Source organism: Carassius carassius, chromosome 28, assembly GCF_963082965.1.
Source record: "Carassius carassius chromosome 28, fCarCar2.1, whole genome shotgun sequence".
NCBI lineage: Eukaryota > Metazoa > Chordata > Actinopteri > Cypriniformes > Cyprinidae > Carassius > Carassius carassius.
In genome coordinates this window covers 12,117,207-12,143,345 of record NC_081782.1, presented here as the reverse complement: position 1 = coordinate 12,143,345, position 26,139 = coordinate 12,117,207, and the positions used below count along the sequence as shown (strand labels likewise).

General features: G+C 37.1%; 2 protein-coding genes across 2 annotated transcripts; both read left to right on the top strand.

The window, feature by feature from the left end:
* The first annotated feature begins 1,511 nt into the window (after positions 1-1,511).
* aifm4 (apoptosis inducing factor mitochondria associated 4) lies at positions 1,512-6,521 on the top strand. The gene is made up of 20 exons (XM_059515122.1): positions 1,512-1,664; positions 1,940-2,031; positions 2,127-2,209; positions 2,340-2,449; positions 2,690-2,799; positions 3,237-3,281; positions 3,382-3,457; positions 3,830-3,942; positions 4,084-4,170; positions 4,246-4,337; positions 4,463-4,593; positions 4,665-4,780; positions 4,865-4,936; positions 5,025-5,088; positions 5,184-5,260; positions 5,340-5,457; positions 5,685-5,783; positions 5,875-5,950; positions 6,053-6,157; positions 6,310-6,521. The coding sequence occupies exons 3-20, from the start codon at positions 2,142-2,144 to the stop codon at positions 6,341-6,343; spliced, it is 1,593 nt and encodes a 530-aa protein (XP_059371105.1). The 5' UTR covers positions 1,512-1,664; positions 1,940-2,031; positions 2,127-2,141; the 3' UTR covers positions 6,344-6,521.
* Positions 6,522-7,242: 721 nt separating this feature from the next.
* pak4 (p21 protein (Cdc42/Rac)-activated kinase 4) lies at positions 7,243-24,991 on the top strand. The gene is made up of 10 exons (XM_059514328.1): positions 7,243-7,433; positions 14,194-14,415; positions 14,551-14,765; positions 14,865-15,291; positions 18,205-18,660; positions 21,459-21,592; positions 22,145-22,271; positions 23,594-23,719; positions 23,802-23,936; positions 24,059-24,991. The coding sequence occupies exons 2-10, from the start codon at positions 14,215-14,217 to the stop codon at positions 24,212-24,214; spliced, it is 1,977 nt and encodes a 658-aa protein (XP_059370311.1). The 5' UTR covers positions 7,243-7,433; positions 14,194-14,214; the 3' UTR covers positions 24,215-24,991.
* The last annotated feature ends 1,148 nt before the right edge of the window (positions 24,992-26,139 follow it).

Below are 26,139 nucleotides of genomic sequence, written 5' to 3'. Positions count from 1 at the left end.
GTGAGGCGCGGTTGAGCAAATGAGCGCCTCAGCCGTGCTTTTCCTTGCGTCTATGTCCCGCCCCCTTTGTCAAAGTTGAATTGTGGGAGATGTAGTATCGGCGGGGATTTCGTAACATAATATTGGCAAGAAGGGAAAATCTAAGCTGTCGGTCGGTGTCTTCAGCTCTACATCTGCAAACTGATGAATAAAGAATGTGAAATATATATATATATATAAATTCGCTCTCATAATAACGACTCTGTGGTAGCGTTTATGTGCGTTCAACGACTTTTACTTTTGATGTGCCATTGAGCTTCTCCAGACTTCCTTATTCCATCTGTCTGAAAAAAGACTTATATTTAACAGTCTTATACATAACTTTTAATTGTTACATAGCCTTTTCAAAATAATAATTATAATAATAATAGTACATTTATTTTAAACCAATACAAGCTCATTTGTTGACCTTCATTTAATAAATCGTTGCAGAAGACTTCAAGAAGAGTTCGCAGCTGATCGGTTCTTGAGACGGTCAATTCAGTAGTAAAAATCTAAGTAATGTTTAAAATGTCTTTTCCACCAGAGAGTAATTTGAGATTAGGTGGACATGGAATTTCATAATTCGTATGTGATGCATGTGTTCACAGATTTGGATACGGTGGAAAAATTAAACTACTGAAAAGTGTGTTTTAATGATAGACTGAGTTCAATTGCTAAAAGTCGCAGGGGGTTCCGTCGTCTAACCAGTGGCGTCGAGCGACATCTAGTGGTTCTGTTCATTACATTACATTATTCATTAAACTGACGCTTTTATCACAGTGGATTCGAACCCGGGTCTCTCACACCAAACGCATGTGTCTTATCCACTGCACCATCAACACCGTAATCAAAATTGTTTGTTATAAGACGGATGGTTGATCCACAAGTCCTTGATTCTGATTGGTTGAGCTGCGTTCGAAGCCGTTATTACACTACACTACTGTAAATCACACTACAAAGTGACAAACACCTTTGTTTACTTCTGTGTGTTGCCTGGCAACAACTTTGTTGAAACCACCCTAGATAGATATATCTATGGGGACCACAGCTCTGTGTGTATTTTTTTTTTTTTTTTAGAAAAACACATTGCAGGCTTTTATACCTATGTTTGATACTCTTTTATCTTTTGTTCTTTAATATTTTGAATTGTTTTAGCTTTGTTTTTTCATTTAAATGTTAAGTTTCCTTTTATTTTGTTGTATGCATGTGTCATTTTTAATTATTCTTTTTTAATTTATGTGTATAGTATTTATACAGTTTTAGCTTTTAGTTTTGGATCTGATAGTAGTTGTTTCAATACTACAATTGATTGCTTCTGTTGTCCACATTTGTAAGTCGCTTTGGATAAAAGCCTCTGATAAATTACTAAATATAAATATATAAATAAATATTATGAATTTCGAATTTGAATTGGGAAATCTCTCTCTCTCTCTTCAAATACTTAATTGTTTTGACAACAACACACATATTGTCAAATAAATTCTCGCGCGTTTTGATGTCACCGCCGCGAGCGCTGATTGGCTCACAGCTTCGCCGATGCTGTGTCACGATGAGGTGTCAGAGATTTAACTAGTTTATCCTGAATGGACTGCAACAAAACGGACAGGAAGCCGTTTGCGAACCTGAGAATATCGTCTAGACGGGTAAGAAATTAGGAAAAGGATAAAATACGCGAGGGCGACGCGAGATACTAGCAACATTAGCGTATAATACTAATACAAATATGTCTAGCATTATCGTGTTGTCTTGTGTTAAATGTAATTTCAGTACAGGGTGTATTGTTTCAGAATTCTGAGAAGTAACTGGCAGGTGTCAATGCGCTTTCCTTATAAAAAATGAATAGCTGTATTCTACTTCTCATGTACACTCTTTTGTGTAACGCGCGCAGTTTTCCCTAGCGATGCATCTTGTTTTACAGTTGAGCGGTGAACTCTGTGCACTTGAACTTCACTTCCAGTCTTGAAGGTGAACAACAGCAGCTCATTGACCAGACTGCTTTGCTGTATAAAGGTAGAAATAAACATATTAATGGTTGAAATGCACCTGTTGGACAGTGAAAACTTTTGTTACGTTCTCGTGTTTATTACTGGCATTCCTTAAACAGAAAAATAACAACAACAATGGAAACAAAGCAGTGTGATGAGATCACGGAGATGGTGTGTTTAGAGTCGGATTTGCAGGATGGACAGTAAGTATTTTTGATTTGCAACGAAAAAAGAACTTGAGACTTGTATGCTTGTATTAATTCATTTATATATTTGAAAACAAAACAGAATACAGTTTTTTTTTTAATGTAGTATCATGTGTTTGTCCTACAGAATGAAAGAGGTTGAGGTGGACCAGAATAAAATCCTTTTGGTGCGCAATAATGGAGAATTTACTGCGGTGGGTGGTCTGTGCAGTCATTATGGTGCCCCACTTATCAAAGGTAGAGTATAGTCTTATAATTACTCAGTCTCATGAAAAAACAGCAGAATAAATAACCCTGCCCTATGTTTACTTACAGTAGCTCTGTAAAATGAAAGCATGTTTTGTTTCTTCAATTCATCATTTTGAGTCCTTCACCTTTGTCATTCTTGTGAACTATCGGTTAACATTGCCTTTATTTTTTCAAGTCTATAGTGGCATTGTGTTTCCAACGATCATAAAAACAGTGTTATGCTTGTAGGTACATTGGTTGGAGATCGAGTTCGTTGCCCATTTCATGGAGCGTGTTTCAATACTAAAACTGGAGATATTGAAGAATTTCCTGGACTGGATTGTCTGCCTAAATACAAAGTATGATTACATAATATAGGACTGAATACACTTTTACAAAAATAAAGTTTTTTAAAGTTTTTTTTATTTTTGAAGGTTCCATAAATCATTTTTACCATCCATAGAATCTTTCTATTCTACAAAAGGTCCTTGGTAGAAAAGGCCTCTTCAGATTATTAAAATGTTCTTCACATTAAGAAAAATAATGGTTTGTTTAAAAAACTGCTTACTTAAAGGTTCTTTTGGGAATTTGTTTATGGCATTACTGCAAAAACCAGCTAGTTTTTGGAACTTTAATTTTTTTAAACTGTATTGTAATGTTACTTAAGAAATAATTTATATATATATATATATATATATATATTACAGTTTATATTGTATTTAATGGAATTACCCATATATTATGAATGAAACCTTTATCTTTTTATTTATTTATTTTTCTTTCCTTTTCTGTTAAGGTCAAAGTTGAGGATGGTAAAGTTTATGTGACCACTGATAAAAAGGTTAGTCTCATACCATCATGATTTTATTTTGTGGTTCACTACAAGATTAATTGCTTTTTTTATGAATTGCTTTTTATTTGTAATTTTTTTGCATTCTTAGAAACTGAAAAAGCGTGTTAAGAAAATGAGCGGTAGAGTGCCTGGAGTAACTCACACGGTTGTTCTGATTGGAGGAGGTGAGGAATTGATACATTATCAAACCTTTATATATTAAATGTTTATTTTATGCAATAATACCTTTCACCTCATCTCTGGATGTTCATCACCCCCTAGAGGTTATATGGTGTATTGCATGGGGTCAGCAAATTCTTTTTTTTTTTTTTTCATACATTTCATACATTTTTCATACATTTTTTTACTAAAATGCATTATTAAGTTAATTGAAAGCAAGTTCAGCTAAATGTTTCATTGTTCCATACACATTTAAATGTATTAAGTAAAGTTTAATTACAACATACAAGTCTGTCCACCGTGACCTGAATACATTTGTAGGCCTCTAGTCTGTCATGGTAGGCAGTGAAACATTTGTGTGTGTTTGTGTTTTACAGGTCCAGCTTCACTGCAGTGTGCAGAAACCCTTCGTCAGAATGATTATGAAGGGAGAATTATAATGGTTACCAAAGATGAGCAGCTTCCTCTTGATAAAACCAAGCTTAGCAAGGTTGATATCCATGGACCATAGATGAAGCAAAGCTAGATTATATGATTTTAATGGCACCCCATTGTCTTACTGAATTTACAATCTAGAGTAGTTTCTTGTTCACTGTTAATGAAGTTGTGGTGTGTTCACGGACCCCTCTAGGCAATGAACATTGAAATTGAAAAGGTGCTGCTACGACAGAATGATTTCCTTCAAGAGCATGGAATTGATGTGTGGACTAAAAAAGAGGTGAGTTTCTTTTATTTATTTTCCTAGTAGAATTTCTGGGATGACATGCATTAACAATAATTTGTCCCTAAAAAGGTAAAATCTGTTGACACAAAAGCTAAAACTCTGACTTTCAGTGATGGCACTGACCAACACTATGACCAGCTTCTGATTGCTACAGGTGGCAGGTTAGATCATAGTTTGTTTTTACATAAACGTCTCATAAATAAAACATAGCACCATATGTAGTGATAGACATATGGACCTTTTATCTGGATGCAGAATCCAATGAATTATGTACTTATGTTTTTAGGGCCAGACCACTACAGTGCCCTGGAGCTGAACTTGAAAATGTAAAATTGCTGGAGAGTTATAAGGATGCCAAAGAAATTCATCAAATGAGTGCCGGCAACAAGGCCATCATTGTTGGAACTTCATTCATAGGTATACAAAAAACCAAAGTATTCTTTCATGAACGTTATTGCAAATTATGACATTCGTTTATCAATTATCAGGAATGGAAGTAGCAGCTTATCTGTCTGACAAGGCAGCCAGCGTCACTGTTATTGGCAGCAGTAAGTTTCCTTTCCAGTCATCACTAGGTCCAGATATTGGAAAAATGACAATGCAGGTCAGAGAACATTGTGGTATTTTCATTGTCTCTTTATTTACTGCTATACACCATCAATCACAAGTAATTAACCTCCTCTTAAAGATGCTGGAAGAAAAAAACGTGAAGTTCTATACAAGTAATGGTGTGGCTGAAATACGGGGTGAAAACGGAAAGGTAAGAAGAAGCATATTACTGCATTTCTAAACAATCATAGAGCTGACATCAGTGCATCATAAACAAACTATCTAACACAATTGTTTAGGTTAAGGAAGTTGTTCTGAAAAATGGTGAAGTCCTTCCAGCGGATATTGTAATTGTGGGCATTGGTATGTACAAAAACAATTTTGCCATAGCATTTTTTTTGTTGTCACTGAAACAAAGACATTTTTTCCTAACAATTACATTTATATTTCTTTCAAAGGTGTCATTCCCAGCTCTAATTTCCTTAAGGAAACATCTTTGGAAATTGATTCCCGCAATGCTGTTGTTGTTGACAAGGTAACAGCCTTCGTATCCCATAGAGAGAACACTTTAATTTTAAAAATATAGCCGTTTTTATGATAACTGTGTTTTGTAGTTCATGAAAACAAACATTCCTGATGTCTTTGCTGCTGGAGATGTGGTGTCCTTTCCACTTCCTTTGGTTGGCCATAAGAGAGTCAATATTGGACACTGGCAATTGGCGCAAGCTCACGGTACCACATGATATAATAATCAGATTCTGAATGTTCAAAAATACAAAACTTTGGGGTCAGTCAGATTTTCTTTTAAAGAAATACTCTTAATACATTTATTAAACAAGGACACATTAAACTGATCAGGACTTTTACATTTCTACCAAACAATTCTGCTGTTCTTTCTGTTAATCATTCCTCTAGTATATATGGTAATGTGTAAAATATGTGGTTGCGGTCCTCAACAGGAAGAATCGCAGGCTTAAGCATGCTGAATCAGCACGTTGTGATAAATACTGTGCCATACTTCTGGACCATGCTGTTGGCGAAAAGTATCCGATATACAGGTGATCATTCCAAGATAAATATCCCTTCTCAGAGCAAATATAATTTTTTAATAAAACCATTTTAACTCTTCGTCTTTTTTAATTATTCTAGGCTATGGAGAAGGATACACTGACATTGTTTTCAAAGGAAGCACAGAGGAAAGAAAATTCTTGGCATTTTATATCAAGTAAGCTAATAGTTCATGAAGAAGCCTTAAAAGTCAGTCAGATGTTTTATATCTTGAAATTAGGAGCGCTTTTCATTCATCACTGTTTATATTATAATCCAGAAATGAAGAGGTTGTTGCAGCTGCCAGCTTGAACTTTGACCCTGCTGTCGCAAGGTTGGCAGAAATGTTACTGATGGGGGAGAGGATCACTAAGGCTCAGGCGCAGTGAGTATCAATAAGTTACAAACCCTCAACACATTTTGTATCCATTATCCAGAACTATGAATTCAAAAGCTATTTTTGAATTTATTGGCATGCATTTCAAAAGTGAAGCCTGTTTGGAGGATATAATACAGGATTTTGTTCTACGTTCACAGATCTGATGACCTCAGCTGGTTGCAGCTCCCATGAAAGTGCTTTGGCAACACTTACCTCAATTACTATATTGATTAAAGATTGTCCATCTTTCATTATATTTGACTGACTGACCTATATCTTATCTTCATTAACAAAAACAGTTTGGTACTGTGTTTTATCTTCAATATAAGCTTTTTCCACATAAATGTTGTTTTGTCCTGGAAGGAATAAACAGTTGCCATGCAGTTATTCGTAGGAACAGCTGAAGACCAGCTGTAGCACTTGGATAAGCATTTGTGCCAGCAATAAACTATCTTCTTCAATGCATATATATATATATATATATATATATATATATATATATATAAAGGTTTCTGCTGACTCAAATGCTTAACACACACACACACACGTGTGTGTGTGTATGCACACTAAGGAAATAATCAAAAGCAGAAAATTTGTTCTTCAGTGTCAGCATTGTTTTACTGGTGATATGCTGCAGCATAAATATGGACAGATAATCTATATTTTTTAGAAAAGCTGTCTTGACAACATCATAAGGATATACATCTACTGAGGTTTCAAAGGTGGTGTTTTTTAACACACTGAAGTATAAATATAGCTAAATAATAATAATAATAATGTCAATTCAACTTCATATATAATTTAATTATTATACTACTAATATTCTACTTTTTTATATACATTTTATTTTATTAATTTAATAATTATAACATGTAGTCTCTGACAATTATACCAAAGACATTTTGTTCAACGAAGTAATTACCCACACATATACAAATTTAGGTAAAATAGTGCATTATGTTAGTTATTATTATGCTTATGTTATTGGAAGATTTACTACTAAAATGATTATTGTGACATGATTTCAGTGATGTATAATATATTGTACTGTATAATTCGTGATGCACACATTGTGAGGATGCAGTCTGGGGGCAGTGAGCGACGGTCAGTTCCCCGGATGAAGGTTGAGCGTGATTATGGCGCAGAGAGCACGAGCAGCGCGCTCGTGCGGGATTTTGTGACTGATATACGCGGACTTAGCTCGCTTAAGCTAACTTTACACACAAGAAACTTCACCGACCCCATGAAGTTTATTTCTCGACGGTCACACTTCTCACTACAGGTAGGACGTCTTTAAAGCGATATGTATTACAAACGCGAGTTGTTTGTATGCCAGCGCAGGTTGTTTTGTGTTAGCCTGTAACGTAAGTTTTGGTGAGTTTGTTCGTCGTGCTAATTTAGCTAATTCTTCATACAGCTAGCTAAGTAGCTTAGGCTACTCAGTGTCAAAACATTAATTTGAATCATGAAAGATACTAACTATAAAGTTACTCTGTTTTTAATGTCATTTAAGTTTACATGTGTTTTCAGGTTTCGACGATAATGATTTACGGTAGCTAATTTTGTAAATATTCCATCCCCCTTTTTCACTCAGACTCGGATCAAGGATAGGTGCTTCTGAATTGCTATCATGAAAGGTTGAAATTATTCATTATATCAGTGTTAGAATGCGTCTTAAACTACTTAAAAGTTAAGATAAAGTGTTCATGCATTAGAGCCAGTGACATAACACACCAAATAAGTAAAGTTAAACCGAATGACTCAAATGAATTAGACTCGCTCTTCTGTTCGAGCTTGTTAATTCCTCAAAATGTGGGAGCGATTTTTTTTACGTTACTGATGAGACGTTGTGATGCTGATACCGTCCATACAGTAGGCCATTTTTAATTAATTTTACATAAAACCTCACGATAAAGATCACATTACCTTTAGCTGTGTAATACGGTCGTTTCGTGTTTAGTATCTGCTTGGGCAGTGTGATTGCACCTGTAATATCGATTCTGGTTGATTCATTGTGTGTATGGCATGATGGGAGTCATAGTTTACATCATCTAACAGATTAGCTTCCTCTTCTAAGTGGTGTAAAGCATTTGTTTTAATCATTTATCAACATATTCAGCGTAGGTCAGCTTGTTTGACCTTAACTAAAGCATGACCGCATAATACAAGTTTGCAAGGGGTTTATGTTTTGTTTTGTGAGGCATCAGGAATGTATGGCTAATATGGCGTAGTGAGAATATGAAGTTCATACTCAAGGAGGGGGAAAACAAATCAGGTTTTGTTCATAGAACAAAATTGACAAATGACATGCAGTTTGGTATAATTAGTGATACTGGTATGGGAAAAAAACCTTACTATTCCAAAAGCTTGGAATGTAAATCAATGAGATCTTCATAACTGTATAGCAGGCTACTTGCATAAAATGCATGTACACATACCTGTATCAGTTGTCACTATATCTCCCAATAGTTTGTCCTGTTAAGATAATGTAGAAATGTTTAGTTTTATTATCAAAGCTCTGAAGTTTTTATTGTGTGGGTGGGCAAACCGTATAATATAATGCAATGCAGTACAATGATGATTGAGAGATAAACGTTCCACAAAAGCCTGATGTATCATATTTGATACTCACATTTGAACATGATTTTCTGCAAAAGTATGTATATTCAAGTAAACCAGAACCGCTTTAGTCAAGTAAGTGTTCATCTTGAGATATAACTAACAGTATAAAAGTTTTTGTGCACTTTATAAATAGCATTAAAGATTTCACAGCAAAAAATGGAGATTCTAAAAGGTACCATTATTATCTTAAGGCCTTCTGCATGCTATAAGTAATCAACTATTAGACGACAGATGGCATGCAGTAGATTGTGTACAACAGGTTTTTCAGCAAAGTGTTGATCGTTTCGATAATTCATAGGCATAACAAGTATGATAGGTTTTTATAGGATTAATTGTGCTCTTTCCTAACTAATAGTTGAGACTAACTTTTAGCAGATGTCACTTTTAGTTTATCTGTGATTGTGTGTGCGACATGAAATATTGGAATGCTGCCTTTATCTTTGTGTTGATTAACTACTATAAAGAGTGATAAGACATTCTCACAAGTTACTCAATAGGTGATGGAGTTGTCAGTTAGTGTATCTCATGCCTTTCTCGTACCTGTTCCTCGTTGGTTGTAGTTTCACTTTCTTTGTGCCTGTACTTCCAGCAGCTGTGGGTTTGTCAGGATATGTGTGCTTCGAGGAGGTGTGATGGGAGATTCAGACAGGGGTGCAGTCTGTACTGGGCACTCCAAACATTCCTTAAATACTTCAGTGCTGGACATGGTCACTCATAATGTGCAATCTTCCATGCTACTTCCATGCTTGTCTTTCAAAGGCAGTGTTTAAATATGTCACTATTAATTCAGAGTTTTGTTTCAAGCAAATGTGTGGTATTAAATGTTGCATGCTACTTATGCAACCCTCTACATTGTGAGTAAATCAATCGCATATGTGACGAAATCTTCATTCTGGTGACTAAATGATGTCTAATATTAGCCAATGGCTTATAAATTCTAAGCTTTTACTCGCCAGTGTGTTAGTCCCCACTGTATTCTTTGTTGTAGTTTCCTGCCAAAATAATGGCGTTCCTTTGGATTTTTTACAGCTTTTAAGATCTGCCGGGTTTTCCAGTATTGGGCGGAGCTAATGCGCAAACACCAATCTCATTGGCTGGCGCTCACCTATTATCATCCCTGTTTTGATTTCAGCTAATCAGTGTGAGCAAATGCTAACGGTTTAATCAGATTCAATTATCTATGTTAAGCTAAGCTAATAGTGCTACCGCCAGACCCGGAGATCGGCTGAATGGATTTGAAAATGGTAAACTCAACTGTTTAACTCTAGAGGAGTTGGAAAATGAGCCTATTTTCAAAAATAGTGCAGTGTTACTTTAAATAATAATAAATCCCACCAGTGCTTGTTTAGCTGTTGTTTCATAAACGACAATGTGTTATTGTAATAAGTGATCAGTTTTGCACTTGAAGAAAAGCAACAGTATTATCTAATGTTTTAAAATTATGGTGTTTTTGACATGTTTAATGCTGCATTTGGTTCACCATAAGATGATCAAGGATACTGTAACTGAGTTGAGACTATCGGTTATTGGTGAAGCCTCAATGTTAGTTGTTTAGTAGTGCATTACTTAATTGCCCATCAGCAGCAAAGTGATGCCACTGTTGAACTAGCCTGTGTGTTTGGTGAGTCCCTGTACTGAACACTGTACTGTTGTCTTTGGTTAGATGATGTGCAGTCTGTTCCATCAGCAAGCCTTCTATTGAGCTTGGACCTGCAGTCAAGTGCACATAAACACTTTCTGTATGTGGCACAAGCATTGTGGGATGTTATCACATTGGAGTTAGGCTGCTGCTTTTATTGTTGCACAAAGAATGAGTTACAAATAACGGTTGTTGGCCAACAAGAAAAGTGCTGTTGTTTTTTGTTGCATTATGCATGCATTACCTGGAATATTCAAAAGAAGACTCATTGTTTTGTTTCTAATGAATGGCATGAAACATAAAAAGATCCATGTCTATTCAAAGTTCAATACACAATGTATTTTGTGCTGTTTTGAGGGGTCAGACAGTATTCCATCTTATTAAAAGCCTATCTGTAGAGACCGGTTTCCTGGCCAGGGACCATCTCAGTAGCATTGACCACAGAGACGTCTTTCTCACTGTTCACCAGTGCATAATTGTATGTGGCTGGAATGCCAGACTCAACCAGGAAGTATTTGACCGTTCGAGTTCAACTGCTTTACACTTCTTAATGTTAGACACAAAGCCTCATTGATTGTTTTTTTTAGCACTCTTTTGTGAACATTTCAAACCTTTTGTGGGCTGATTGCACCAATGATCATAGAACAGGAAGTGTTCATGGGAAGGTGATTCATCTACACTGATTGTATTAGAAGACACTGAGACTTAGAAATAAAGAATTGCATTTGTCTTTATGTATGTGTGTGAAGAAGCTGTATAGCTGTAGATCTCTGCTAGAGAACCTGTTCATGTCACTAATAGTTCATAATCACCTGTTCCAAATACACAGTCTCACAGGTGCAGGTTAACAGCCTGGGTTTACTCTTCCGGTCTATCATATAAAATTAAGCTGTGTTTGAAATTGCTTCCTTTTTCCTTTACATGTGTTAGCAATTTATATTTTGCCTGCTCGGCATAATGCCAAGTATTTTTGGGTGCAGAAATGCTGGAAAGTTTGAGTGGGGGAGAAATAAAGACAAATTATATTTTATCATCACTTTAGCATCAATATGACACTGAGGACTGGAGTAACCACTTTGGAAAATGTAGATTTGAATCACAGGAATTTGAATAAATTAAATTTTTTATATATTTAAAGGGAAAATGGTTATTTTAAATTGTGAAAAAATATTACACTATACTAATGTTTTTTGTTGTTGTTGCAATTCTCTGTCTAATAGTTTTTAAACATTATGAATGCATTATCTTAAACATAATAGCCAGAACAAAGAATAAACATTTTATGGTACCATCCATGCAACCACAAATCTGAGAATGAATGCATGTTATAAAGTAAGGTTATTACTAATAACTCTATGGTGCAAAGTATTCGTTCAGTCATTTATTATTCAAACATCAGTGTCTGAATTTGGTTGCTTATTTTTGTTCACCCTTTCTATCAGCATTCAGTTACTGATTTGTCATCACTGTGTCTTTGAAAGGCTCCTCAGTGCCTGGTTGCTCGAGGGTACATTTTGGCAACTGGTGCACAGTAAATTGCTACAGCATTAGCAAGCGGTGTCGTATTTGACATTGCTCCTCCTTTATCACAGTCCTTGTTTGTGCAAGTACTTGCTCATCAAAATGTCTATTATGAGTAAGGGCTGCTCCTCCTAGTGTTGTAAATCTTTCCTTTTGCACTGCTTGTGCAGTCTTTTTTTTGAATGTATAACTCCTTCCGGAAGCTAGTTTGAATATTTTCCAGTTCTGCAACTTTTGAGTACTTCAATATTTTCATTACCCCCAGTGTTGGAAATCAGCACTTCATAAAACATCACACTGGTTCCAAGACTCCTGAAGCTTTGACCTTGTGCCCATGCTGACATCTTTACAAAAGATCAGGTTACACTTCAAATGCTTCTGCACTTTAAAAAAATGTCTCTTGCTGTTGCATCATCCCAGGTAGCAACTGAGTTTTCCCAGGCTCAGCTTGTCAGGTGTGGGAGGGGGTTTCGGCCCACACATATCAGAGTCCAGTATTTGGCTTCTGGGAGTGTCTCTGAAACCCATGGGGAGAATGAGCAGGGCAAAAGCAGAGAAAAGGGAAAGTATGGAAAGCTGGACAGCTTTTTGTACTGCATAAAGAGACTGTTGTTTAATTTCTCGGAAAGGTGAAGTGAAAGAGCTGACATTTAAAATCCAGCAGCTGCCATTGTGTGTATTCCATGTTTTGTGGATGAAGTGTTAATTGGTATCTCAAGTTTTCATTCAACAGTAATACTTGAATGTTAATTTGATAATTGCTGTTTCTTTGTCTGTGCTGAAGTGTGAAACCATCATGTAATTCAATGCTAATATTAATCAAAAATGTCACTTCAAACAGTGGTGTCATTAGTTAATTGTACTCAGATTTATTGGTCTGATTTTTAGTACCCATTTCTTTCTATGTACACTACCACAACAATTTTTTAAATGTATGATGTATCTACTAGAAATGCACCGATAGGGTTTTGGGGCAGATACAGATTTTAACAAACACTTATTTGCCGATTCCGATATTTGTCCTCTCTTATTTGAAATATTGGCATCAAAAAAAGATAGTATTTTAAACATGTTTTAAATCAGCAAAGTTCAAAACCCCCTGCATTAAATTACACAAGCAGTTTTATTGCTGCATCAAATAATTTCTAATGAACATGGATTGGATAAATTTAGCATTCAGCAGGCCTACCTAAATACAACAGAACAAAGATACATATTAAATAAACAGTACTTTTTAGGTAGGTTTAAAAGTTTTCAGGTACAGAAAAAGTAAACAAATGTAAAATAACAATTCACTGTATAAATTAAATGCATATTTATCCTTCTTTATTATAACAGACTTTATTATGATTAATCTTCTAATTTGTTTTTGTATACATTAAAATAAATTATGTATGGCGGGACTCTTATTTTGACGGGTTTTCTAGTCTACGGAGCTATATGGGTAATGAAATCATGCCATTTTTGTCAGCACCCCCTGAAAAGGCATGAGATCTGTATATATTATATATATTTATTTACTGTTAGTCGTAATTAATGTTCTGTGTAATTCAATTAATGTTCTGTGTAATTCGGTTGGTGTTGGCGCAGTGGATAAGACACACGTCTTTGGCGTGAGAGACCCGGGTTCGAATCCACTGTGAGACACCAATGTGTCCCTGAGCAAGACACTTAACCCCTAGTTGCTCCAGAGGCGTGCGACCTCTGACATATATAGCAATTGTAAGTCGCTTTGGATAAAAGCGTCAGCTAAATGAATAAATGTAAATGTAATGTAAATGTAAATTCACTGATGTTGATGATAATACAACTGAGAGAGAGTTTATTATGCACTTCTCATGCTGTGTTTTGTTTAGCTCTACGGTGATTTTTTTTTTTTGGGGGATTGAAAAAGGACACAAAAAACTTAATAAAACATCAGTAAAGTTTTGATCATCATTCAGATGAGGTCCACTACATTTATGTTTACATTTAAATTACAAAAGCTATTTATTCAAGAATATTGTGTGACCTTTTGTCTTTAGCAGCGCTGGGATTATGCAACAGACATTATACAGCTCATTGCCTTCACGCAGTTAATTAATAAACCATCGATTTGTTATCTTTTCCCTTATATAGGCGATATGCCTATGGTTGTAAATTGAGGAAAAATCAGCTGATAAATATCGGTGGCCGATACTGCATCCCTAGTATGTACAATGTTAAGTGTAAATTATTCCTGTGATGGCAAAAGCTGCTATTTGTCGTTTCCTGTTTGTAGGTTTGATGCTTTGCTGCAGCCATGTTCAGCAAGAAGAAAAAGTCACGCATCCAGATCTCGGCCCCCTCCAACTTTGAGCATCGCGTTCACACTGATTTTGATGAGCAGGAGCAGAAATTTGTGGGGCTTCCGCGCCAATGGCAGAGCCTCATTGAGGACACGGCCAAGAGGCCCAAACCTTTCATCGACGCCACAGTCATCACTACTGTAGAGCCACGCAAGGTCAGCATGATTGTTTGGTCTAGCTCTTTACTTTTGTATGTAAATGTTGTTGAATTACAACAGTATTTTATTGTCTTTTTGCCATCTATTCTCTATAAAATCCATCTATCCTCATTACCTGTTTGTGTTGCACAGGAAATTGTACGAGGTCGTAAGATCGGCGATGATGGCTCTCTTACATGGCTTCTGGATGAGTTTGAGACTATGTCAGTGATCCGCTCGAACTCCCTGCGGAGAGGCAGCCCACCACCGCAACCGCGCCGAGACTCCGGATCTTCAGGAGGGGGCAATGAGAATGGAGAACACCCTCAATACAGACACTCTGATCGATACGGAGACGGCAAAGAGAGGTGCACAACTGACATCTTATTTCAGACTAAACGTTTGGTTTCCAAATACTACAATGGGAGTATTGACAGCATTTAAAAAAATGTTTTTTATCTGTGTAGGGAGAAACCACGTCAGGAGCACCCAGGTGCTGATCCCAGACAGTCTCAGCGCCCAGCCCGTTCATCCAGAGAGGATGGCCGACCTCACCAGCAGCCTCGTGGTCAGGAGCCCAGCAGACACAAAGAGCCCGACTGGTCAGGAGGGCCAGCCCCACAGCCCCAGCACAGAGACAGAGAGCCGCGTGATTATCATGATCAGGTGGTGAGGCGAGAGGGGGCCAATGATAAGAGGCCCAAATCTAGCTACACTGGGAGGGACAGCAGCCCACAATCACCTCGTGAGAAGAGACCACTGTCCGGGCCAAATATCCGCACCCCTAACTTACCTGTTACAGAGGGAGTGATAAAGACCGCACAGCAGACTAGCCGACCCTTCAACACGTACCCACGATCTGAAAGTGACTCTGGGAGAAGCCCCAGCGGTCAGGTACACAGAAATCAAACTAAATATACTGCCTTATTTCTACAATATAATTTTGTTTTGTTTTGTTTTTTAAAGGGGTGATTGATTGTGATTAAAAAAATTTGGCGCTAAAAGTTCAGTGCAAACGGAGATTTTGTCTTTTACAATTCTGGCAGTTTAATGCCTACAAAAATGGCTCGTAGGGACTACAATGAGCTACTTCCTGGGTTTTTTTACGTCAAGAACTCATGCATGAACATGCAACAAAGGGGATGAGGCCATGTTGTGCTGCTCTAGAGAAGAGAAAAATAGGGGTGCATGAAAAATTCTATTCAAATATGAATCGGAACTCTGTCTTGTAATGACTTTATTTCTGAGGGAGGTGCTTTATAAAAGCTGGAAATGATAAGTGCATTTATAAGAGAAGGGACAGAGCTGTGTAGAATAAAGGTAAATCATTTGAAAAATAATGCGTTTCTTTTTTTTTTTTTTAAACGAAGCATTAACACGTTAGACTGCACCCCATAAACACAATCAAGCCTAGAAAAAAAGTCAACCACCCCTTTAAGTATTAATATTTTAAGTAAATGCAATGTGTATATTGTTTTGTTTATAAAAGGTTAAATAAAAACATAAAAGAAAAAGGAAAAGATTTTGTATAACAGGGCTGGGGTGCTAAGTGTTTTTATATTTTTTATTATTTAATAATTGTCTTTTTTATATAGTAAAATGTATTCTAATTATAAATTAAACTTAATGTAACTTTGTATTATATATATGATATATGTACATTTTTATTAAATATATATTTATGTACATATGTACAGTCGTAGCCAAAAGTTTAGAGAATTACATAAATATTGGAAAAGTTGCTGCTTAAGTTTTTATAATAGCAATTTGCATATACTCTAGAACGTTATGAAGAGTGATCAGATGAATTGCATAGTCCTTCTTTGCCATGAAAATTAACTTAATCCCAAAAAAACCTTTCCACTGCATTTCATTGCTGTCATTAAAGGACCTGCTGAGATCATTTCAGTAATCGTCTTGTTAACTCAGGTGAGAATGTTGACGAGCACAAGGCTGGAGATGATTATGTCAGGCTGATTGGGTTAGAATGGCAGACTTGACATGTTAAAAGGAGGGTGATGCTTGAAATCATTGTTCTTCCATTGTTAACCATGGTGACCTGCAAAGAAACACGTGCAGCCATCATTGCGTTGCATAAAAATGGCTTCACAGGCAAGGATATTGTGGCTACTAAGATTGCACCTAAATCAACAATTTATAGGATCATCAAGAACTTCAAGGAAAGAGGTTCAATTCTTGTAAAGAAGGCTTCAGGGCGTCCAAGAAAGTCCAGCAAGAGCCAGGATCGTCTCCTAAAGAGGATTCAGCTGCGGGATCGGAGTGCCACCAGTGCAGAGCTTGCTCAGGAATGGCAGCAGGCAGGTGTGAGCGCATCTGCACGCACAGTGAGGCCAAGACTTTTGGAAGATGGCCTGGTGTCAAGAAGGGCAGCAAAGAAGCCACTTCTCTCCAAAAAAAACATCAGGGACAGATTGATCTTCTGCAGAAAGTATAGTGAATGGACTGCTGAGGACTGGGGAGAAGTCATATTCTCCGATGTAGCACCTTTCCGATTGTTTGGGGCATCTGGAAAAAGGCTTGTCCGGAGAAGAAAAGGTGAGCGCTACCATCAGTCCTGTGTCATGCCAACAGTAAAGCATCCTGACACCATTCATGTGTGGGGTTGCTTCTCATCCAAGGGAGTGGGCTCACTCACAATTCTGCCCAAAAACACAGCCATGAATAAAGAATGGTACCAAAACACCCTCCAACAGCAACTTCTTCCAACAATCCAACAACAGTTTGGTGAAGAACAATGCATTTTCCAGCACGATGGAGCACCGTGCCATAAGGCAAAAGTGATAACTAAGTGGCTCGGGACCAGAATGTTGAAATTTTGGGTCCATGGCCTGGAAACTCCCCAGATCTTAATCCCATTGAGAACTTGTGGTCAATCCTCAAGAGGCGGGTGGACAAACAAAAACCCACTAATTCTGACAAACTCCAAGAAGTGATTACGAAAGAATGGGTTGCTATCAGTTAGGATTTGGCCCAGAAGTTGATTGAGAGCATGCCCAGTCGAATTGCAGAGGTCCTGAAAAAGAAGGGCCAACACTGCAAATACTGACTCTTTACATAAATGTCATGTAATTGTCGATAAAAGCCTTTGAAACGTATGAAGTGCTTGTAATTATATTTCAGTACATCACAGAAACAACTGAAACAAAGATCTAAAAGCAGTTTAGCAGCAAACTTTTTGAAAACGAATATTTATGTAATTCTCAAAACTTTTGACCACGACTGTACATAATATAGGAAAAATAATACTTTTAAAATAATAATGAATGTGTATATAGCATAATTTATAATCTAAAATATGTATAATATAAAAACTTATATAACAATTTTAACTTTATTTATATAGGAAATAAATATTATATAATAAAACATGCAAAATTATATTTTAAATGTTAATATACAAAGTTGTGTACTGTGTATATTTATGAATACAAATTAAGAAAATATATCTAAGAAAAATGTTGTTTATATTATATATTTTTATATATAATATAAAATATGATATAAATATGTAAATGTCTATACATGTAAATATTTTTAAAATATATACTGTATGTGTGTGTATTTATATACATAATAAATAAACACTGTACACCTACATGTATTATGTAAACAAACTTTTATTTTGGATGAGATTAATCACAATCAATCGTTTGACAGAACTTATATATGTATGTATATATTTGTGTGTGTGTGTGTGTATGTATGTATAATTTAATTTAAATATAGTTTATCATAATATATTCTTTAGTTATTATTCAAAATACACTCCTATTTATGTTTATGCAGGACTTAAAACCAGTAAAGTCTCATGAGCCTTCCCACCACAACGGTCCTTCTACTGGGGCAGTCCGGGCAGGAAACAGTGGCAGTAAAAGTGCTTCTCAGGGGCAGCACAGAGCAGAGCAACAGCATCATGCCTCCCACCCGGCCTTAGGTCCCGAGCCCCCTCACAGTCAGCAGAGACCCCCAGCACCAAAACCGTCAGGCCCAGCTGCACCACCACAGCAGACGCACTCACCTCAAAGGGAGCCGCAGCGGGTCTCCCACGAGCAGTTCCGTGCTGCCCTGCAGATGGTGGTTGACCCTGGGGACCCTCGCACTTATCTGGACCACTACATCAAGATCGGGGAAGGTTCCACCGGCATTGTTTGTATTGCTACAGTGAAGACCACAGGCAAGCTGGTGGCTGTGAAGAAGATGGATCTGCGAAAACAACAGCGACGAGAATTGCTGTTTAACGAGGTGGGTGCAATCCACAGGAGATTAGTGTTATAATTGGTTGTTCAGAAAGGTGTTTGTGTGTGCTATGCAGCACATGAGAGCTCAATGCTGAAATTCCAGTCAGCGAAAGAAAAACCAAAATGCTTCTTTAGTGAAACTCAGTTTGTAGATTGTACATGATGGCATTGTGTAGGGGTGGGCGATATGACCACGATCTTTTAACGATATTTTCCGTTATTTATAATGTTTGTGCAATTACTTGTAAGTTGAGTTCGTGGCAAAACCTTGTGCAGTGTTAACATGTTTATTACTGTATAAAATTAATTAAAATAAATGTTGAATTTCATAAAGTACAAGTTGATTTCAAAATGCATCTGCATTTTTAACATTGTGTTTTTCAGTTGAATAAATTCCCTATATATTTCATAATTGAGTATTTCTTTAAAAAAAAAAAAAACAAAGAAAAGAAAAAAAAGTAAAAAAATATTGTCTCATCTTGTTCTCGTGAACACTGTCTCGTCACTCCCTTAATTAATACGAATGGCAGTCAGGACGAATATTATCCCCTTTAAGACTGAAGTCCGGATTCAATATACTGTTACATATCCATTTTCTTTCAGCTGTTTACCCTCTCTTAAGAACTAAATCACTGTGTTTATGAGGATACTTACAAAGACGGGGATTCTGATGCATATAAGTGTGTTTATGTAATCGTTTGGCAAAAAAATGTGCACTCCTCTCAGTGTGTTTCAGCAGGTTAAATATTTTTTTTTTTTAACTGCAGTGCTTAAAAATGTATGTCCATGCTACAGATGTAGTTCAGGAAGGAACTCCTCGTTTTGTCCTGGCTGGTCGTTCTCCTGGTTCTGTCTCCCTTTCATGTCCCGTGGTGGAGTGTAAAATTGCAGTCATCCAAATGATGCTAAAGTATTACTGAAAATGATGTATTTTTGGACCGTACTAAATAAACGATAGAGCATAATATGAAACGATATATCCATCCGATATATACCATATTTTTTGGACTATAAGTCGCACCTGAGTATAAGTCGCATCAGTCCAAAAATACGTCATGATGAGGAAAAAAACATATAAGTCGCACTGGACTATAAGGCCGGTGACACACTGGCTGCGTGGCGTGGGCATGGCATTTCTGCTGCGTGTCAGTAGCGTGGCGGCTGCCTCGCGTTTTCTGTGTCTTTACACACCAGAACCGTGCCTGACGCAGCACTGGCGCGCTGCTGCTACTGTAGGTGACATAGAGGGAGGCCGCCGACAGAACAGGCTCTTGTCTTCATGACAACAATATCTATACTTCATGTTAAGCATATATATATATAAAGCCTACTGATAAAGGACACAGTCAACAGTATTGACGGCAAAATAGACTATGTTTGACAGGTGCAATATTGGAAAATCGATATAATTATTTATTTTTTAAATTACATTTATATCTGAATGTCAACCTATAGACTTTCAAACACCAAAATGTCATGAATTAATATGTATTTGTGTACAAAATGACATATAAACATATTTTCCTTTTCTATTTTGCCTGGAAACGCTTCCAACATGCTTGCGTGTCGCGTGAAAAATAGGCGTCGGTTCTATTTCTAGCATGCACGCGTTTTCCGCACGGCTTGAGCCGCGCCTGAGACGCGTATCTCACGCAGGCAGTCTGCAAGCTCTAACCTGTTAACATGGGAGCCGAATTAAAAAACGGACACGCCACGTGGCTGAGACGCTTGCGCCACGCATCCAGTGTGTCGCCGGCCTAAGTCGCATTTATTTAGAACCAAGAGAAAACATTACCGTCTACAGCCGCGAGAGGGCGCTCTATGTCTTCAGTGTAGACTACAGGAGCACAGAGCAGCATAGAGCGCCCTCTCGCGGGTGTAGATGGTAATGTTTTCTCTTGGTTCATGTCTCTTAGTCCATTTCTCTTGGTTCATGTAAAATAAATTTTGATAAATAAGTCACACCTGACTATAAGTCGCAGGACCAGCCAAACTATGAAAAAAAATGCGACTTATAGACGGTTTCATTGGGCGCACGCGCCTGGCCCTAAGTTAACTTCCGGTATGTGTTGTGTATATCGGTCTGGCTGCAGTGCCTTCTACAAACGCAGTTAAAGTCAAGGTGATGAGTAGACTGAAGTTGGGCTCAGGTGGTTGTGCTGCGGGGCGTGTTTCCAATACATTTATTTATTTTTGGAGACTCGGCATGATTTTAAAACTGATCGATTTTCGAAAAGGCTTCGTTGAATAAACATGAGTTACGTACTGCACGTTTAATAATAATAATTCCTTACAATTATATGTTTAAATATCACTGTTTTATATCACTATTTCTGAAGGAAGACTTGCATGTTATATGCCTGATAACGCAGTGTTTGTGAGCATAGCTCTGCTTTGTTTACAGCTGTTACTGGGAAAAACCTCTATTTCTCGCGCTTTATGCATCTCCTGCTCGGAAATAATTAATTAGCATTTTCATTAAGTCCACCTGATTTACACAGCAAACATATTTTGTTTGTTATCAAAAAAATATCTACTCTAGAGGGACTTGGCAGTTGTTATTGATTCTATTTGGAAGTCCACCGGAAGTTAAGTTAGGTCCACAAAAGCGTGCATGCGCAGTAGCGTTTGTTTATGTTGTTGACGTTGAAACCGGAAAATACGGTAGTCATATTGCACAGCACTAGCACTGTGTGAACATTTTTACTGCTGGTTGATTTTCCTCCCACAAAATCTTTACTCATCCACTTAATGAGATTTTTAAATAGAAACATTCTGCTGTCTTTGTTTCTTGTTTCTAAGGTGGTGATCATGAGGGACTATCACCATGAGAACGTGGTGGAGATGTACAACAGTTACTTAGTAGGCGATGAACTCTGGGTTGTCATGGAGTTCCTTGAGGGTGGAGCTTTGACTGACATAGTCACACATACCAGGCAGGTGTTTCTTAGAAGTCCAATCATTAATTGTTTTTCAGTTACTCTAACTATTGTTCTTAATTAAATGTACTTTCAGATTCTGTTTACAATGACTCCTTGTATTAGTTTTTGTTTTTATTTTTCTGTCTATTTTCTTTTATTTATCTGCACATTAAAAAAAAAAAAAGTCAAAGTATTTTTTTTTTAATTCACATAAAACAATTTTTTATCAGTATTTTATTTTTCAGCACACCGAATAAGACTCTAAAATGAACATACGATCAACCACAAGACCAGACATTTTAGGAACTAAATAATTCTGTTGTCTTTGACAGAAAAAAATGCATTTTCTTATAAAATTCTAAAAATATTCTTCAATACAAATGTGGAATGCATTTACGTTTAAAGCCCATTCACCTGTTACTGGGCAACAGTGCAGTACCACTAGGTGGCAGGGTATCACAGCAGTCCCGTTTGGCAATTCATTTAGTCTGTTTGATCATTTTATCAGCCTTGAAAGATTTCGTTCAATGTTTAACATTTCCATTATTTAACTTAACTTTTTTTTAGGATGAATGAGGAGCAGATTGCCACCGTGTGTCTGTCTGTTCTGAAAGCTCTCTCGGTCCTTCACTCCCAGGGAGTCATTCACAGAGACATTAAAAGTGATTCTATTCTTCTCACCCATGATGGCAGGGTAAGTCCCTCTCCGCTCTTAAAAGAAAAATCTACTTAAATTACATTGATGTAATTAGTTCATTGGGCCTACTGTCTGCAGAGCTGCATCCTTACAAGTCATGTTTTGACTTGTGTTATGAGTTCAGAAAACGGCCCTGTTTACTGCCATTGTGGTGTTATTTTCTGAGAACCTCAGCATTGATGTTTAAACAGGTTTTTGGCAGACCTGTTCTTCTGTGTTCTTGAACCTGCATGTCCACTCATGTGAGAAGAGGATGTAAATGTGTCATAAGTCAGCAGTGTACTAAGCAGAATTAAATTGTTGACCAAGCGCTTAAACAAAAATAATATAGCATTAAAAGACCTCAGACACTGGTAGATTCATATTTTAGACCCATGCTTCTTCATGCATTTACAGAAATATAATCTTGCAATTCCGGCCATGATACCAAGCCTGTATCTTTTTTGAATGGTACAGAAATAGGCAGTGGTTTGTTAGAAGGGGTCTGTACTTCATTGTGTCTGTGGTTGAAACGGGGAAGTTCTTGCAGCCACCCTCAGCTGTTTCTCGGCAGGAGCTGATTGTCTATGTATGTGTGTTTGACCTTACATGTTTCATTTCCTCTTGCATATTTCTGACACTATATCTCATGCAATAGCCCAGAGGGCATAACTTCTTGTGTAGTTAGTCAAGCAAGTATTGCACAAGCTTTCACTGAAAATTTGACAAGCTTTATTGAAGCTAATTAAGCAATTATTTGTGGTACAAACAGACCTTTTTTCCCTTTCACATGCTCTTTAGTTCACTCTTTACTTCATTTAACTGAATGTTTTAGAGCATGATGAGAATTAAAACATTAACCAGCAGATGATTATTTACACATTTATAAATGTCATGATTTAATATTTCTATTTGCATTAAGGATATCAAATGCACTGGTACTTTGGTAGCAAAATGATAGTGAAACAATACTACATTCTGACTCTGTTTGATAATGATCTGACTGGCAGATAGATGCTTTCGAACTGTTGTGCATGTGTGCTTGTACATGTGATCTGTGAAGAGCACTCGCACTGCCAGTGATCATGCGGTGCATGAGAATGATCACATGCAGTTCTTGATTAAAATGCCATCTTGGTGAAGTATTAATGGTTTGTCTTTATGCAGCTGAGAACCTCTGTTGTCTCGTATGTTGTTAATATTAATCAAACCACTCTGGAAAAACACCAGCAGTAACACCTTAAGAGGAATAATGACCTGTAGATACATATCAAGGTAATCCCAACCAATAAAAAAAATAAAATAAAACATCTAAGTTTTATTTCTGTTTTCATTTGCAGGTGAAGCTGTCAGACTTTGGCTTTTGTGCCCAGGTCTCAAAAGAGGTGCAGCGCAGGAAGTCTCTTGTAGGAACTCCCTACTGGATGGCCCCTGAGCTCATCTCAAGACTCCCATATGGACCAGAGGCAAGTCACATCCCCCTTTATTACTTATGTTGTGTTACTTCTGACAGCACTGTAGCTCACACATTTCAAACTGTTTCTACAGGTGGATATTTGGTCACTTGGCATTATGGTAATTGAAATGGTGGATGGAGAGCCGCCGTACTTTAATGAGCCTCCGCTTAAGGCCATGAAGATGATCCGAGACAATTTGCCACCCAAGCTAAAAAACCTTCACAAGGTACATCCATGTCCTTTTGCTTAACCATGTGGGAAGAAACCGATTAATGTTTAAACCAATGTTTACTGAGCAGATTAAGCCCATTTGCCACTGTTGTTTACAGTATTATTCTGTATCCACAGGTCTCGCCGCTTCTCAAGGGATTCTTGGACAGGATGCTCGTGCGAGATCCTGCCCAGAGGGCCACAGCTCAAGAGCTGCTTAAGCATCCCTTCCTGAGTAAAGCAGGCCCTCCCTCTTGCATTGTTCCTCTCATGAGACAAAATCGCACGAGATGAGAAGAGAAATCGGGACGGGATCTGTCAGGCCCTCTGAGCTCAAAGCAAAGACCCATAAGAGTCCATACTCTGCAGTTTAAACATCTGAAATGATTGTGCAAGTCAAGACTTTTAGGAGAAAAGTCCATTGATGCTATGGACATTAAGAGGGTTTTTCCCCAAACATTTTTACCACTGTTTTTATTACACTATAGAATGATTAGATCCTTCACAGTGTTCTGCTAGAAGAGGTTCTCCTCTCTGGCTAATTCAGGAACACATAATGTGTTATCTAGTTGGTTTCATGCTTGATCTCTAAGATCATGCCTTTGGATGAACTGAGTTAATGAGGTTTAGACATTATGAAAATGAACCACTTGGAGATACTAATCTGCCCTCAGTGTAAAGCAACAATTTTATGGATTTGTTCCAAACCTCAAGCTTTTTTCCCCTGCACTTCATCTTTTGCACCATGACCACACTACTCAATCCATTTTTAACAGGAAAACAACTACTGAAGAAAACATTTTACTTAAGAAAAAAAGGAAAGAAAGATGAAACTCTAGGCTCCTGTTACAACACTAAGCAATGGTAAACACTGGAGGTGTTTTTTTTTTTTCAGACCATTTTTAATTTTGTTTTAATGAAAGTAGAGCGTTATATTGGTTTTCATATTGCGTTTTGAGTACCAGAGTGATGTTTTAAACCGTTCTGAGATTGAGCTGCACTCCAATATGAAACTTCCTCCTTTGATTCATTGTTCCTCATTTTTATATAATAAAGGGGGGAAGGGTTGGATGTAGGTTTTTTTTTCTCTTTCAAAACTTTCACCACGGCGCTGCACCACATTAGCATGAGTTGTTTTTAATGTAGGGCAGCCTGTCCTTTCGTGTGCACACAAATCCTCTAGCTAAGTAGCTTACGTCTTTGAAGTATCGTGGCCTTTCTCTGAAGGATTCATTGTGGTTGGTTTTGTCGGAGAGATGTTGAACTATACAAATGTATAGCTGAGCGTTACATATGCTCTACTTTATGAGAGCTTGTTCAAAGGAAGTGGACCATATAGATCGCGATTGATCCCACACACTAAAATATAGGCTATAGTACTCATGTAGTTGGTCATGTACATTACAACATTTTGTTGTAAGAGCACCATGACGTTGTGGATTAAGAGAGGAGTAGTGGAACAACCAAAGATTGTTTGAAATACTGAAGTTTATATTACTAATTAGTCTGAGTACACTACAGCACATTAAAGGAATCGTTTACCCCGATGTCATTTATTGACCATCATTACCTGTATAGCGTCCTCTCTTCTTTAGTGTTGTTTTGGCCATTTTTTTAAAATGGCATTTTATAGTAGACAGAAAGTCTTATAGGTTTGAAATGGCGTAGGGGTGAGTGGATGATGACAGAATTTTCTGTTTTTGGTTAACTTTCCCTTTAAGACTTTATCTTTCCTTGCTCAGTCACAAAGATCCAGGACCAAAGTAAATGGAAACAATGACAAAATTGAAGAAACGCATTAAAACTTCATTTAAAAATGTATCCGATTCGTGTGAACATGTGAACACTAGCTGATGATTAATGAGAATCCAGTGAATGCACGCTTGTGAGAAGATTGAGGTCACATTTACATTTGGTAATTTACAAATTGAAGATGAATTGTAGAGATTAATTCTAGAAGCGGTAGCTGTTGTATATATTTTGAGTTTTTAAAAAATAATTTTCTTTTGCCAAGGGCCTAAACTGTAACACAGCAACAATAACTCTAATTGTAGACATGAAGGTTTGAGAAAATTTATGACCATTATTGACAGACATAATATAAAAACACTACTAGAATTTGTCTGTCTGTTTGTTTGTTTGTTTTCCACCAGTAAAAGTTCTTAATGGCTTTTCTTTGCATATGGAAACTGTTACTTTTTCAACAAAAATAATGACAA